At 38.1% G+C, this 18,038-nt stretch overlaps 1 protein-coding gene across 1 annotated transcript in view; it reads right to left on the bottom strand.

Moving 5' to 3' along the window:
* Window positions 1–16,827, bottom strand: part of LOC131596858 (uncharacterized) — a 47,784-nt gene extending 30,957 nt beyond the window's left edge. Inside the window, exons 1-2 of the mRNA XM_058869595.1 lie at window positions 16,807–16,827; window positions 13,877–14,054 (exon numbers count right to left, since the gene is read on the bottom strand). Of these exons, the coding sequence (XP_058725578.1) occupies window positions 13,877–14,054; window positions 16,807–16,827 (199 nt within the window). The remainder of the gene's footprint in view (window positions 1–13,876; window positions 14,055–16,806) is intronic.
* Between the last annotated feature and the right edge of the window lie 1,211 nt (window positions 16,828–18,038).

The raw sequence follows: 18,038 nt of genomic DNA, 5'->3' as shown, positions 1-18,038 counted from the left end.
GGAAAAATAACAGCAGTAGGTCGACCTAAAGTGAGGCTGGGTCGACCTAACAGAAGTAACAAAACAAATGACCAATTTAGGTCGACCTAAATTGTGAGTAGGTCGACGCAACTGGGCCTTTTTAGTTTCTGTGAAGAAGCTTCTTGTGTAGGTCGACTCAAATACAGAGTAGGTCGACCTAAGTTTCCTTAAATGATGAAAATGCCTTAGAAATGTTTCTATATGATGTATTTTTGTTTTGTCATTTGCTTGAATGCACAAACATTGTATGTTATGAATGAAAATGATGAACACATATACATAAGTATTTGAGAAGAGTAGATAAGAACACATGAAGTCACTATAAGCATGTTAATTGATAGCATATTATAGCATCAATAAAATTTTTGGAAGTGAACAATAAACATGTTACCGCTTTCTCAATATGTAGGTGTTTTGTCATCATTGTGTGGAGTCTTCTTGTCAGTATGCCATACTCCTAGATTTGATGATGAATTGTTTTGATGGAATGTTTCACGCGTTGATTTTTGCTTGATTTTTGCGAAAAACTCATCTAGTATCGATTACTTGATGTTTTCCCGGATGCGGGACATAGTCCCAAACAATATTCCGCTAAGAATAGGTTTAAAATCTCTCTGCAATGCAACTTGCCAATTTGCACATCAAGTAATGCGTCCTATGTGTTTTTCGGGTTAACTGTATTTGTGATGAATCTTATACATTTGTGATGGCCAGGTCACCTACATTCCTCTGCCAAGTATGGTTCTTCAATCTGTCTTTATAGATGACACACCAAGAGAGGTATGTCTTTCTTTATGTGTCTTGAGCACCAGCTGTCAAGGAACCACCACCTTTCGGCGATGTCAAGACACATTTCCTGCGAAATTAAATTAGAGTGGAAGGTCCCCAATCTTCATTGGGTCCTGGATGGTGAGTACACAATTTGTTGCACTTAGGCAACCATTGAAATACTCCTTTAGGAACTAAAATTCTCCTAAATTTGCATTTTTCAATGGTATGTCCCTTTTTGCAACAATAATGACAGGTAATATGATGAGAATATGAAGTTTTGCTAGTTGATACTTTTGGTACAAAAGTGTATTTACTATATAAAGGAGTATACGATCTTTTGAACTTATTTGGATCAACCGCAAAAGTCACTTTTGGTTGTATAGCCTTGTCTAACTTGGATTTTAGATCTCTTACTTCTTTTTGCCAAATGTGACATGTCTCACAACCAAACCATGATGTAGGATCTATTTCAACTTTGTCCTTTTGAATGTCTAGCATAGATTGTTTTAAAGCTTCCATATCCTTTTCGGTTTTCTCAACTTTTGATTCAAGATATGAAAATATTTTCTTATTTGAGGCCAAAAGTTTGAAAGCTTTAATTGCATCTCTATGTAATTCTTCAAAAGCAAGTTTTAGTTGAGAATGAGATACCTTATCTACGAGTTCAGGTTTAAGATGACTTACAGCTTTCTTTTTCTTGTTTTGATGAGCCATGAAACAAAGATTTGCTGATTCTTCTTCATCGCTTGATGAGCTTTCACTAGATGAATCACTTTCCCATGCTATGTAGGCTCTTTTAGATTTGTTATGACCTTTGCTTTGGTTCTTCTCCTTCTCTCTCTTAAGGTATGGACAATCCGGTTTGTAGTGACCGGCTTTCCCACAATTGAAGCAAAGACCTTTGATCTTTCCTTTGTTGTCGTCATCTTGTTTGAACATGTTTGATTGCTTTCTATAGTTGATCAAGCCTTTGTCGGAATGTTTTGCTCCATTTTTCTTTAGATATTTGTTGTATCTTCGCACAAACAGTCCCATTTCCTCATCATCGGAGTCTTCGTCATCACTTGTGTCACTATCCTTTGGCTCTCGTTTTGAGGTCTTGGAGCTCGAAGCTTTTAGAGCTATTGACTTCTTCTCTACCTCTTTCTCCATGTTCTTTTCTTTCTTTGTCCTTTTCTCATGCATGTCAAGGCATTTAAGATGCTGTTCATGTTCTTCTAGTTTACCAAAAAGGGTGGTAATGTCTAAAGTGTTGAGATCATTTGCTTCCTTAATTGCTGTAACTTTGGGTTGCCATTCCCTGTTCAAACACCTTAAGATTTTGTTAGTAGCAACTGCATTGGAAACAGGTCTATCAAGAGAATTTAATCGATTTTTCAGATGAACGAATCTCTTCTGCATGTTTTCGATGGATTCACCATCTTCCATGTGGAAGAGTTCGAACTCTTGAGTTAACGTATTGATCCTAGCTAGTTTGACATCATCCGTTCCCTCGTGGGCAACTTGCAATGTGTCCCACATAGCTTTAGCTGATCTACAATGGGAAACGCGATAGTATTCATCAACTCCTAGAGCTGAGATTAAAATGTTTCTCGCTTTCCAATCGTATGCATATCTCTTTTCATCTTCAGCATTCCAAGTATCTTCTGGTTTCGGAACAACTGCACCAGCTGCATTTGTCATGGTTATCTGAAATGGACCATTGACAATAGCTGTCCAGATGTTCCTATCAATTGCATTGATATGGACACACATACAATCCTTCCAATAGCCGTAGTTTTCGCCGTTGAAAACTGGAGCTCTATTATGAGCCCCTTTAGGTCCGGAAGCCATCTTTCCAATAAGTGTTTCACGTAGCACGGAATAAACCAGAGCTCTTGATGCCACTTGTTAGACGCTGGCCTTAGGATCTAGAGGGGGGGTGAATAGATCGTTCACAGTTTTACGGATTTAAACGACTTTTCAGCGGAAGTGATTCTGAATCGACTCGCGTCTATTCCGAACCACTATCGAAACGATTATATATGTGTTTAAAAACCAGTCAAGGACTTGAATTGAATGATAAGAGTATATGTTGCAGAATCAAGGCGTTTCTCTTATTGAAAATCAGATTAACTTTTTGTATGATGGACAATGTTTGCAATGCAGTAAGAGTGATAGAAACAAATATACAAACACTTGGTGATAATGATCAAATTGAAGGTAATTCAATGTGTGATGGATTGTGATGTTTATGAACGTTCTTAGTTCACAATCTTAACACTCGAATCGTTGATCAATTTGCTATTATAACCAAATATGAACAGAATGTAAATGAAAAAGTAAAAGCGACAAGAACACGATATTTGTTTAGGCAGTTCGTCGATCGTCCTCGCTACGACTAGGTCTGCCCCCAATTCCAAATTGAAATTGGGTAATCTTTCATTAATGTTGAAAGTAGTATATACAAAGAAGATAACAAAGCGATAAACGATAAACCAATTATGTCGATCCTTTGAATCTTCTTCCCCCTTAATCTTGAGCAAGATCAAGGTTATCCAAGAGCTTCACTTTGATTCCCTTCTGCAGTGTCTTGATTCCTTGAACTCCCCGTTCCTCAATCGTTACACTCAGCCGAATCCTCAATGAACGCCTCTTGATAAAAACCCCCAAGAACCACCCGTCGTGGAGGACAAAACCCGCAGATTTTATTCACCACAAACCCCACAAACCTTCACCCACTAGGAATCTTCAATTCCGTTCCATGGACGTTATCGAACTCATCACTAACCCGCAACGCAAGAATGATTATGTGTAATTGTGTTGGAGATGATGAAGAACGAAGATGAGAAGCGTTTGTGTATCTTTCAATCGTTGGTGGTGCATTGAATAATTACCCTTGCACAATATATATGATTGCATAACAGTTGGAACCAAGAAAAACTGATTTTTGAACTTTCTTGATCAGTTAGGTCGACCTCTTGTAGGGGTTAGGTCGACCTAGCAGTGCTTGCTGAAGTTTGCTCCCAGTTAGGTCGACCTGTTGAAGGAGTAGGTCGACCAGAATCCTCTTCTGATGCGTTCTGGGAACATTTTCTCAGATTAGGTCGACCTAGTTGATGTGTAGGTCGACCTAACAGACTGATATGAAGATTTCTTCATTTTAGGTCGACATGGGTTGACAGTAGGTCGACCTAACTGCTGATTTTCTGCATTTTTCTTGTTCAGCTTGTGTTGAGTCGACCTTTATGCATAGTAGATCATCCTGTGCTTTCATGAGTGATTAAATGCTTTGCTTTTCCGATTCCTCCTTGTTGTTTGGATGCTCATTTGAGTTTGCCATAAATCAAAAACATCTTAGAGTGTAGTCTTGTATTCACAAAGAGTACCTGAATAGGTTCTTAGAATGTCTTAAGGAAGACTACCTAAAAAGGTTCTTGGAAATAACAATGATTTTCTTAGAGAAGACTACCTGAAAAAGGTTCTTAGAAACATAATGTCTTAAAGAAGACTACCTGAAGAGGTTCCTGGAAAGGATGGAAATTTGTCTTAAAGAAGACCACCTGGACAGGCGTAAAAATGTCTTACAAAGACTACCTAAAAAGGTTCTTGGAGAGGACAGTGAATGTCTTAGAAAAGACCACCTAGAAAGGTTCGTAGAATGTCTTAAAGAAGACCACCTGAAGAGGTTTTTTTTTTAACAAAGGATAAGGGATGTCTTAAAGAAGACTGTCTGGAAAGATGTCTGAAAGGGCTACCTAAAAAGGTTCTTAGAAAGAGAATGTCTTAACGAAGACTAGCTAAAAAGGTTCTTGGAAATGGCGATGATTGTCTTAAAGAAGACTACCTAGAAAGATTCTTAGAATGGTAATGTCTTAAAAAGACTACCTGAAGAGGTTCCTAGAAAGGATCGTAGTGTCATACCCTAATTTTGACCCCCCCTGAGATGTCATACTCTCAGGATTTTCATCAGAATCAAAACAGGTGCTCAGAACAGTCACTTGTTCGTCTGATGCTTAATCGAGGGTGTTCAGATATAAAAGAGCTCAGGCAAAGGATCAGTCAATAAAAGGGGTGGTCTATAACACAAACATAGGATTCAAAAACTTCATTCTATTCACCTATGATTGATTAGACACCCATCACTTAAACCCAAGTTTGTTGACTTCACCAGTCTAGGGTTTTGAGCCTCATCAAGGACTAAAATCAGGGATCACATTTGGGAAACCCTAGAAAGCACCAGGGCATCACTCAAAGGCATCAATCATCTTCAAATAGCTCATATGACAATATCCATAAGGCATTACACTTCAATTCAAGGTCTACAATCACCAATTTCACCTGGTCGACAACTAGGGTTTTTACCCTAATTCACCTGGACAGTTGACTTTTAATCAGGGGATGGATCTAAAACTCAAAGCATGGCTCAATATCCTCCAATAACTTAATATGATCCATTCATATCATTCATTTGATAAGGATAGCTTAATTCACTTGAATTCTCCAGTAACGCGATTCACCTGAAAAAGTTAACTGTACAAGATCACCATTGACTTTTTGGAAATTTTGGTCAACCATGACTTTTGAAGTTTTAAATCATCAATATATGATATTTGAAGTCATTTGATCAAGGAAAATCAAGAAAATCAATCAAGAATCAAAAAGTCAAAGTTTGACTTTTCATACTTAGAAAATTTTCTAAGTGTTTTCAAGTGATTTTTACCAAACTTTGGAAGGGAGTATCTCAAAATTTCACCTACAAACTGAAAAAAAATTCCAACATGAAAGTTGTAGATTTATGGCAAATGGTGATTCATCAATTGGAATCTTTTCTAAGCCAATTAGAGAGCTCTAAACTTCATGTCTGTCCCCTAAGATCAGAAAAGATCAATGGATGGGGAGCTAGCTCGAAAACACCATCATTGCATCTTGAAGATTCCTTGAATTCCTTCATAGCTAAGAAAACCAAACTCACTTCACTAAGCAAGCTTACTATCTCCAATTGCTCTGCATCATTTGCCTATAAATACAAGTGCATTCCTTAGGATTAAATACACCAAAGCAACAAAATTCTTGCTTTCTCTCTTCTTTCTTCATACTTAAGTTTTTCAAAGGTTCTTTGGCAAGAAGACTCAGATTCTTCAAACCAAAGCTCTTCCTTTGAAAGTAAGTATTCAAACACATCAGGGGAGGCATTTAGAGGTGATCCAAACCTCTGGAACACTTCTGTACATGGAGAATCATCATCTTCACCCCTCACTTGGAGCCGTTGCAGTTGGGGTCGAGCAAGGGGTTTTGGGCAGTTTAAATCCAAGCTAAGCATCTCAACACCTTCCAGGGGGATCACTGAAGCTATCTGGATCATTACAACAACTCTGTAACACACTTTGATCAGAGCCAGATCTCCATTTTTTAGGTAAGTTTTAAGAGCTTCAAACTCTATAATTCACGCATGATAAATTAAAAATGAAGTTACCAGTTGGTTTCTGCACCTTTAAGGATCATTAACCCTCAATCAATTGCATCAAATCATGCATATAGAGTATTTCATGTTTCATTTCAGTTTTAGGGTTCTTCGTGTTCATGCGTGTGAATTTTGAATTACACTAAAAATAAATAAAATCAAAGGATACCATCATGATCCTCGTTCAAAAACGAGCAAAATCCATGTTTACATCTTTAAGTTTGGTTGAGAAACGGAGATAGCAAATTCAAAAATTTGAAGCTTGAGGTTGAAGATGAAGATGGTGGCGCCATTTTTTTGAATTTCCCAAAAACGAATTTATTTTATTTTGAATGATAGGTGTGTCACTTACGAATTCATCGTAGTGTCCCAATGGTTACAACGCGCGTCCAAACTCTTGCCATGCCTTAGGTCCGGGGTTCGATCCCCCCTCAGACCTTTTGTTTCATTTATTTTTTTTCACTCATTTATGAACTTGTTTTGAAATATAATGACTTGGAGGTATTCACATAACAAGCTGCGCGCCTGGTCCAGATGGTAAGTGTTTTAGCTGGCAACCTAGAGGGCGTGGGTTCAAGCCCTTTAGGAGACAAAATCTATTTTTTTTAGCTCTTTTCTCATTCAATTTCTTCACAACTTCAACTAATTAATTTTCCTATCAAATTAGATCATTTTCACTTGATTTTTCACACATTTCTTATTTAATACATCTATTTTAAGGATATCCAAAAAAATCACAAAAAATATATTATTCCAATATATTTTAATTAGGTTTAAAATCATATGTTTTAAGTATGTTTCAATACTTTAAAAAATATATATATTTTTTTTATTTTTCAAAACTTAATCTCTTGCACCTATTTTTGTGATAAAACCCTAAACATTTAGGTCTTAATTAGGTGAAGGCTTTGCCTTTTTCATAATTAAGTTGACTTTTGTCAATTTTCAAAAACTGTATTTACAAAATCTTCTTTCTGTTTTCAAAATATTCTCCTGGTATTTGAAGGGCATTATTCCCGGTGAAACTCTTCAGATACCTATGTGACCTTTGTCCATCTTCACTTCTTCTGTTTTCAAAAACCTTTAACTGTTTATCATAAATATTCAACTATCAATAAAACTGCTGGTAAGGCTTTGTACATACTTCTTCAAAGGCCTCCACTCCATCCAGGTTAGGCTTTATAACTTTCAATTTACAGTCTTTATTTAAATTACTGTCAAATATATAACGGTTTATATATTGTTTAGAACTACGTTTGAGTGTAAACCCTAGGACAGTTAAACTATATATATATATATATATATATATATATATATATATATATATATATATATATATATATTATAGGACTATGGCCTAGGATTGAGAATATCTTCCCGGTGAAGGCTCTTTCCTAATTAGAGATCTGTTAGTTCAAACCCTTAAGATGAATTATTCCCGGTGAAACATCTTGGAGAAATCCTTAGAACCCAAACTAGGACACATCCACCCAAAGAGGAATTATTCCCGGTGAAACCTCTTACCCATTTGCTTAAAACCAAAATAAGTTCAGAAACTACATAGCTTTCTCTTGTGCTATAACAAGGACCCTCGATGACCCTCGATTAGCCTCCTCTTGGGCTTTGTACAAGGACCCACGGGCTTCTTAAAAGAATTTCCAGCTTCCTCTGGAGCTTGTATACAAGGACCCATCAGGTTTCTTATAAACATAGGAAAAAATCTTTAGTTACCTTTCAACCTACCCTGGTGAGTTTCTTCCATTCTTCAAACCAAACTTTTAAACAAGCAAAGATTATCTCAATCTCATATTGAGTACACCTTTTGGAATGAGAGACATGGACAGTCTCTATCACTCTTATCTTCATCAATTTTCCTTAGCAGAGTCTAGGATCCGTAGTTATCTATCCTCAGTCAGTGTAAGCCTTAATCTTGGGCTTTAAACAAGAAGTCTCAAATAGTTAATCTTTCTGCCATTTTTAACAAAATCCCTGGAGAGGGTTAGCCTCCATTCATTCCTTCATTTTAACAAAAATCCCTGAAAAGGGTTAGCCTCAAAAATCACTCCTTTAAATCCAAAATCCCTGGAAAGGGTTAGCCTACAAAATTACTCATTTAAATCCAAAATCCCTGGAAAGGGTTAGCTTCCAAAGATCAGTCTTTCAAAAGGTAATTTCATCAGCTGAGTCAAAACCCCTGGAAAGGGTTAGCCTAAAAAAACACAAAAAAAAAGTCTTTTAATAAATAAATCCTCCAGTAGAGTAAAACTCCCTAAAAGAGTCAGCCTCAACCTTGGGCTTCATACAAGGCATGAAACAATAACTTCCCCAGTTAAGAGTCAGCCCCAACCTTGGGCTTTGTACAAGGCAGATAATAGAGTCTTCCCAGTGAGTCCTTCATCATCAAGTAGCCACAACCTTGGGCTTTGTACAAGGCAGATAAACCACATTTCCTGTGTCAAAGATTCCTAACCTCTAGGATCTTTTCCCCATAGAGTCATCCATACTCAGTTTCTTTAAGAGTCCGCCACAACCTTGGGCTTTGTACAAGGCAGAAAACAATATTTTCTCTAGCCAGAGTAGCCACAACCTTGGGCTTCATACAACGCACAAAGTAGAGTCTCCCTAAGTAGAGTCAGCCACAATTCTGGGCTTTGTACAGAACACCAAATAAAATCCATCAAAATAAACACTCTCCAACTAGAGTCAGCCTCAATTCTGGGCTTTGTACAGAACACAAATTCCCTGTAGTTAATCCCCAGTGGAGTCATCTCCTAGAGTAAAAAATAAATCAATCAAAAGCCTCAAGCTTGGGCCTAATACAAGCCAGCTAAAAATCAAATCTTTTATACCGTAGATATATATAGCTTATCTCTATAGAGAGATCTTTCTCCTATCTCACCACATTCAATCAAACAAACATTTCAATTTCAATTTCAATTTCAAACATTCTCCCATTTAGAACTTTGAAAGGCATGCTCTAAGGCAAACAAACCCAGACTTGTACACTTTCCCTAACTTGGATGAGAATCCTTCTTTCATTTAAGAGACACTCAACTGGCATACTTGCAAACATACAAGTAAGATCCCTATCTTAATGAAATGAATTCAGCTTTTCTGTCACTTTAAAATGTTTGTGGTGGAATAGTAGAAATACCTCTCTATAAAGATGACTTCATGTCTCTTTACTGTAAACAGAGATTTAATTCAAGCATCAACCTTGAGCTTCAAGCAAGGCACCAAAAAATCATTAATTTCCCTAATTAGTTCCCCGAACGACATTAAGCTCTGACTTCCATTAGGGATATGTAGGCATGAGGTTCACAAGGAATCTCAGCGAGCTAATAAAATACCAAAAATAGTTTGTCTGTCTTCTTTTAATTCAATTCAATTCCATCTCCTAACACAAAGGAGAAACTTTCCCAATAATAGGCAACAAACACAAACACATAGACACAGAGAAGGTTCCCATAGAGTACTACGTATATGTAGGGTGCTTAAACTCTTCCCTATGTATAACCGACCCCCCAGACTCCAGAATTTCTAGTCTAGGTGAATCCCCACATTTAGAAAACTCCTAGGGTTTATTTGAGATCTTTTTCCCTTCTCCTAATCGTTAGGATAATTAAAAAGTTCGTGTGATATCGTAGGAAGAACTGAAACAAAATTCATCCCGCCCTGGGCGCATTGTCTTTCCAAATTTCGCGTGATGGGTCTAGTGTGCCGTCCTCCCAAGTGAAACGGGGAGGTAAAGAAAACGACACCACACGTATGATTTGTCTTAAAGAAGACTACCTGAAAAGGTGTAGTGTAGTATCAACCAATGTATGCAATGCATGACTTATTTGTATTTGCATGATGCTCCAATGATAGGTTGTTGATAACCAAAGCGTATATAGCTCGTTGGAGTTATAGAAGTAAGGGCAACCTCGAATTTCCCTTGGGCACGTCAAACCTGTCGGGAATAAATTGTTAGCGGTGGGTTTTCGTCATATTGGAACTTCATGAGTTTCCTTTGACTGAACCTCTTTTGCTTTTTTATAAGGATAGTATCACACCGTTCGTAACCCCTAGAATTTTAGATTGATAGAGAACACCTATGACCCTTTTTCTCCTTGGTGTGGAGTTAACGCATGTCGCCTTCTCTCCATCATAGTTATGCATCTTTGTTCAGGATTTTTCCCTAGTTGGACTAATCCTTGCCCTTTAGTTATCGTAGAGCTTCCTTGTAAGTTTTTGCTATGTTCTGAGATGAACCCCTTTATGACTAGATACCCCTTGAGTGTATCTATGAGGGAACTTCTTTGTTGAACTAATCCTTCCTCGATGACAACCTTTATTGGATTTACAATCCTGTTATGAAAAGGCATGGACATGTAACTGGCATGGCGAAAGGCATCCTCTTTTTTCTTAGTAAGGCTCATTCCTCCTTTCTCCATAGTTTATGATCCTCTTTGGTCTCGGGAAATCGGCTAGCACGGAACAGGTGGATGCGGATGAAGATGCGAATGTAAATGTATGAATGCATGAAAATGCAAATGCATACTTATGCGAGAGATTCCTTGTATTATAACTCCGTGTATGCAATGCAGACGGGTGACGTATAATCCTAGGGATAGCCTTAGAGGCGACATTATACCCTCGTGAAATCCTTGTAAGATAGATGTTATGACACGCCAATGGAAATCCCTTAAGTTAGGGAGTATGCAGAAGGTAGCGGCTGGCGACCGTTCAAGACAGTCACCAAATTTCATGGCCATTGAGAGGTCGTTCGACTTGTACCAATGAAGTTGTCCCTCGTGGGAAGGTTCTCTAAGCGGAACAAAACCTATCTTAGTACGATATCAGATGAAGAGAAATCCCTATAGGCTAGGGATGAAAGATGTATAAATGGAAATCCAAAACCATGCGAGTTAGAGGGTTGCGCGGGAGCAAGCACGGGTTGACCGTTCAAGATAGTTACCAGCTCTCATAGCCATCGAGAGGCCGATCGACATGCATTATTGTGGACGTCCTTCAGGGGAAAGACGCGTCGTTGTAAAAATACATGGACGTAAAAGAAAATCCCAACAGGCTAGGGAGTACGTAGGAGCAAGCACGGGATGACCGTTCTAGACAGTCACTAGATCGCATGGCCATCGAGAGGGCAATTGACGTATGCTAACAAAGATGTCCTCTGTATGAGGGGTCTGATTTTGGAATTAGAATCCCTATAGGCTAGGGAATGCGTAGATGTAAGCACGGGGTGACCGTTCAAGATAGTCACTGAATCGCATGGCCATCGAGAGGCCAATTGACGTATGCTAACAAAGATGTCCTTCGTACGAAGGATGCGATCTTAGAAATATAATCCCTACAGGCTAGGGAACGCGTAGATGTAAGCACGGGGTGATCGTTCAAGACAGTCACTAGATCGCATGGCCATCGAGAGGCCAATTGACGTGCGTAATGAAGATGTCCTTCGTGGGAAGGACACGTAGTTGTAAGAATACAAGGATATATAAGGAAAGTCCCTACAGGCTAGGGAGTGCGTAGATACAGGCGCGGAGTGACCGTTCATGACAGTCACTAGGTCTCATGGCCATCGAGAGGCCAATCAACGTGCATAAATGAAGGTGTCCTTCGTGGGAAGGACATGGTCTTAGAAATAGAGTCCCTGTAGGCCAGGGAACGCGTAGGAATACCTGCAAAAATTAAAATGCAAGGCATTCGCAGTATATAAATTGCACATATATAATAAGCACGTAAGCACGTAAGCCCTAGGTTCATAGGTTCGACGTAACGGCTTAGGGTGCCTCCCTTTCCCATTGGTATGTTCTAGAAGGTCTCATGGGGTCATTCATAGCCGCCGAGACTTTTTGTCTCTTTGGACTTTAGAAAAACTCATTTATCCATGAGGTTCGAGTTTTAGGGGTAGGTCCTAGAGAGATCAGCCAAATACCAAGTCCAGCCCTCAACAAGGTCAAGCCTCGTATCAGACCTTTCCGGATATTCAACCCACTATGAGCGGAATTATAATAAGACTCATAGGCGATGTCATTCCCCTCTGGTCTTAAATATAATTTACACGCTTAGGTTTAACAGCAATTTATATATCCCAAAAATGCGATAAAACAATAAATATTCAAATAAACAAATATTTAATTAAATTGCGGTGAATACATGTAATGGAAAATAAATAAATAAATAAATAAAATTTAAATATTTATAAAAAAACCATAAACCCTAAAAATGGCGAATTAGCCAAACCCTAAAAATTCGCCAAAACCTAAACCATTAACCACAAACCTAAACCCTGCCAAAACCTAGGAGCATAATAATTTAAAGTTTTGTTATCACTAATCCCCAGCAGAGTCGCCAGTTGTAGCAACCTACCCTAAAAATAAAGATTTAGAGTCGTCATCTATTCTCAAGGGCGAATAGGAAACCCTACGCAGTTAAGAGATCGGGGTAAGATTATTATAATCAGGTCGAGGGAAGGTGTTAGGCACCCTCAACCCTTTCCTAAGGTTTGATCTTAAAATAAAGGTTTATGGCTAAAATATTTAGGATAATAGCTAAAGAAGTGAAAAGGGCGATTTGAACTGAATGGAGGTTTTAGGGAAGGGGACTCGCCTTGGTTATCTAAGTGCCTACGTATCTCCTTATGGAGAATCAGAGTCAACGTAGTTCGGGCACAGAGTTGTACGCCTTAGAATTGATTATGGAGGTGTTTGAAGGCTTTTTGAATGGCCTATCGTAGTTTTAGAAGTTGTGATTTGAAAGGCATTTTGAATTGCCTGATTGAAAAGGATGAAAATCCGTAGTTTGATTTGAAGTGTTTTGAATGTTTTAGATTTGGGCGTACAACCCTGATTTAATATGTCACCGTTAGTTGCGATGATCAATAGGTTTGATCATTATAGTTAACGGATTAATGGGCATTGCTGGTTACTCTGATCGATAGATTCGATCATCGTGGGCAGCAAATTGAATGTATTTTAATCTTGTAATTTTTTATCTCTTGTCTAATGCGACTAATAGATTTAGTCGGGTCGAGAAGAGAATTAACTAAAAGTTAATGCTCTTTGCCAAATGGCAATGGGATTGGGCAAACCCTAATAGTCATAAACCTTTCTAGGTTTTTTGTGATTTTTTGTTATAATTGATTAAAATCAATTAATCGAAATAATCGAATAATCGGAGGAAATGTTATACTCCTAACCCTAATCCTGGTTTTGTTATATTAATCTTAATTATATAAATTAATTAAATTAAATAAACAATTAATCTAAACAATTAATATAATAAGATAAATAATAAAATAAATATATGGAGAAACCTGGCAGTAATCATGTACATTGAGGTCTCGAGGGTGCATGATGGACCTCCAAGTTCTTGAATGTTAGATCCTACCCAGGCTTGATCTGATGGTGCTGGATTGAAGGTGCATGGTAGGAACACGTAGGTTTGTTATGTGGGATCTGTGAATGAGAATTGTCAAAGAAAAAATAAATACCTCCCTGGGTATCGAACCCAGATCATGAGGTTTGCCAACTATCACGCTTAACCAACCATCCTATGCTTGTTTTCTGTTAGTATATTTCTCATTGATCAATAAATAAAATACAAAAGAAACATGTTAATTTGAAATAACAAACAAACGCGTGGGCCCAGTGCCATATGAGGAACCAATCAAACGCAACGAGACAGTCTGGCGTTTTAGACTGGCCAATGGGATTGCTTGGAAGTGCCACGCGGATTTGGACTTAACCATGATAGTTTCATAACCACCGCCGCCGGTTGTTTCCACCGCCTTCTCCGATTGAGATTCCGATCGGACCTGCAAAAACCTCAACGAAAACACTTAAGATTAACCCTACCCCCCTAAACCGAGGCCTGCGAACCCAATGGTGACGTTCGTTTTGGCTGAAAGTTCCTATATTGTGAGATACGATGCAAAAGAGGCTTCATGCCCTAATCATGGTGGACTCCGATCCAGGCCATTAGAGTCACATGTCTTACGTTGCATCTGTCCTAAATGACCTCCTGAACACAACTATGCACCTCGAATACGTTAGTTACTCATGAAACCAAGAATAAAAATTTCAAGAACCTTACCATAGATGAAGATTGATCGGAAAAATAGCAAGTGTACTATTTTTTCCTCTGTAGTAATAATAGGAAAAATTCCCCGAATGTCGATCTCAAGGACTGCGTAGGAAATACAGATTCATAAAATATGATTCAATTGAACAAAAGATTAATGTTTTGGTTTTGGGGGATTAAATCCTTGCAAAGTAAAAATAACGATAAAATAAATGGATTTTTTGTTATCAAATATATGAGATGCTAGGGTGAGTGGTTGATTTGGCATGTAACACTTAGAATTAAGATCTCTTCAACAAGTTCATAACATTCAGTTACCACATCCTTAGGGTGTTTCCTCCTAAGTCCTTAGTGAGAAAACCTTTGGTCTTCCAACCTAAATCCTAAGTCCTTAGGAACCTAAATTGAAACCAAGCATTTATATAATCAAGATTATGTGGTAATTATAGGGTATCCCTAGTCCTAGGTGATATCTACTATAATCAAATTATGCACAAACCCTAACAACTACAGTCCTATATTTGTTAGCCATGGATTAATCCTTATTTGACCGATAAAGAAAACATGAAGAACATTGCATAATTTAACTGAATAATATAAACCAATGTATTGACGAAATCACAAATTCATCGTTATTACAAAAACCAAATCAGGACCACCCCCTAGCATTGGGGGGTTTAGCCTCCTATAATATTCAAGAAAGACATAATAAAGAATGTAGACATTACTAAAAAATAATGGTGACTTTGATCTTCAATGGTGGAAACCCTTGAATCCCTCCATCTCCAAAACTCTTGATGAAGCTATCTTCTCTCTTCTGTGATTTTCTATCGTCTGATGCAAAAGTCCCTTCTCCTTGTCTCTCAATCCTCTTTAATCCCTCTAGGTTTTCAGATCTCAGCCGGAATACCCAAATTGCCCCCGGAACTTTAAAATTGTAAAAACATAGAAAATTAGAAATTCTGTCCGCACAGGCTGACATGGTCGTGTCACTTGACACGGGCTGACCGTGTCAGCTTCTGCCACTTTTGGGGAGAATTCTTCAGCAGGTCGGACACGGCCATGTCACTTGACACGGTCTGACCGTGTCCGACCCTGCCTCTTTTGGCTTTGACTTCAACATCAAAGTTGTAGCCCTTTTTGTTAGAAAAATTTTGCCACCGGAACCGCGTCATTCCGAGTTACGAAGCTCCAGTTATGATCAAAATACTACACGCCTGTCACGATTTTCAGCTTCTGTTACACCAACACTTGTGCAATTTCCATCTGATCCAGAATTAACCTACAACCACCAAGTAGAGAGATCAAAAGCACCTAATAGACAAAGATAAATGGCACAAAAACAATATGCACACAAAATAACTAGAACTAGATGAATCAAAGAAAAACACTTAAAAACCACCACAAAGTGTTACCAAGTATGGCGAAGTTATGCCGAATTTATGACAAAATTAAGTAGAAATGGTGACCGATCACAACCCCAAACTTATCTCATTGCTTGTCCTCAAGTGATGCAAGAGATCAAACCGAGGTTACCTTAAACTTTTCTTTTCCACAACATAGTCGATGTCTTTCGCAACTTACTTTCCTTTCGTGATTAAGCTTTTGGGCTTATCGAACCTTGTTGCCCATCACACTTCACAACAGAGTGTATTTCACCTGCAAACTTTTCACACTTCTCACATTGTCTCTCGGGGTTAGAGTGTTTTTCGCTCAACATCATAATATGCAATATCAACCCTTGACTTTGCATACATCCTACTTTCACTACATAAAAATAATTCACACACTTTTGAGGACTTTTTAGGTTGTAACGGGGCTGAGGTGGAAGGAAGGATAAACAAGAGATTTATATGCAAATGGTTTATGAACTAGCACTTATGTTTTTTTTTCTCGTCTTTGTGTTCGGTTTTGTGTGAGGGGATTTCTTCTTAGACTCTCCTTTTTACCTAATTACCGGGTATCAACATCGTTCGAGTCTTTCAAATCTTTTTAGGCAAGTGTTTCAAACTTTTTTTTTTGCTTTACAAACTTTTCTTTTCTCTTTTTTTTTTATATCACACTTGCCTTTTATTTTCTTAAGCATCACCCCAAACTTACAATTTCACACAATTTCAAAAGAAACAATAACTACACAAGTGCCAAACAAAAATGATAGAATTATGGTTAAGAATGACATGTGTGGGTTGAAACAAGCAAGGGGGAATGGCTCAACGGGTTTAACTAGGGATAAAACAAAAATAAATGAAGGACGAAAAGGCTCTAGGGAGAACAAACAAGTGCCTCAGTGTGTGATTTCATATTTGTACTGTGTCGGTAGGACAAACGCAAAATTAGAGAGATAAAGTCATACCTGATTTCACTCTCATGATGATCTTTACATGTGTTTGGCTTTTTATGTTCCTCACCATGTAGGCTAAGTTTGCAGCTTTAACACACCCTTTATGTCATGTGACTTTCCTTTCGGGCTCGATTTCACCACTTACCTTCTCAGTCCAGTTCTTCATGTTGTGTCCGACACTTTCGGCTATGTCCACTTCCAAAGTACCTCGAGAGATTAAGTTCAGGTTGCACCTTTCATCCACTAACTACCATTCATCATTCATTCGGCATCCATCACTCAATCTATAACACAATGTCAACACAACCCACAAACAAAAACAAAAAATGGAAATCAACTAAAAGCACCTGGCAACTGAAAAGAACCCCTCCCACACTTGCACTAAACATTGTCCTCAATGTTTTAGAACCAGCCTCAGAGAGGTTGCTTACAGAGGTATTGCATTCCAATGATCACTTCCTAGCTTCCACTAGAGATGCTTGTAGATGTTGTTGATTGGCTGTAATTTTTGGTAAAACTCATTGTGATATTATCATGTCAAAACTGGTGTCATGACATGCATTCTACTATAGTGAAGTTTTTATTTGTGCAGGCCTTTACCTGATGTCAAGGCCGATGTCATGACACCCGTAGCTGGTACATCTTATTCTGTTACTAATTCTGTTTGCGTGATCTGTTTAGATCCTGTGCGCCTTACTTGAAAATATTGGATTGTGCCTTACTTAGAAATATTAGATTATGATCTGTTTGATATTTTCAAGGACGTCTTTATTTGCTATTATTTTGGTTCCTTGATTTGTGGAAATTAGTTTAATTAAGTTAAAGACTAATTTGGATCCAAGGCCCAGCTGCTGCGTTTTGAAGGCTATATATATTTGAAGAAGCTGCAGCCCGTCATTAGGTTTTTGATTGAGAAGCTTTAAGAGTTGTTCGTTATTAGGTTTTTTCAGTTCTAGCTTTCTTGTGAGCCAAACAATCATCATGATGGTTGTCTTGGTCTAGGTGTTGTTGTTTGAGTTGTAAGAGGTACTTGAAGCTTTTAAGCAAGAGTATCATTGTACTTGATTGAAGCTTTTAAGCAAGATCAAGTTGTGTCCTTGAAGTGTGTTTTCTATTCGTATTCATTGAGCGTTTTTCATCACTGCTGTGATTGAGGGGGAGTGAGTGGAATCTCTGATCTAAGTAGTATTAGGTTGAAGTTGCATTGGGTAGATATTAAGTGAAAGGTGTAATCTTGAATTGTATTACTCTAAATTGATACTACTTATAGTGGACTTCCTCCCTGGCTTGGTAGCCCCCAGATGTAGGTGTGATTGCACCGAACTGGGTTAACAACTCTCTTGTGTTATTTGTTCTTTCTTGTTCTTTAGTTTTAAA

Source organism: Vicia villosa, linkage group LG1 (genome assembly GCF_029867415.1).
Source record: "Vicia villosa cultivar HV-30 ecotype Madison, WI linkage group LG1, Vvil1.0, whole genome shotgun sequence".
Classification (NCBI taxonomy): Eukaryota; Viridiplantae; Streptophyta; class Magnoliopsida; order Fabales; family Fabaceae; genus Vicia; species Vicia villosa.
Note: the sequence above shows the minus strand (reverse complement) of the source record. Positions and strands in the feature narration are given on the sequence as shown.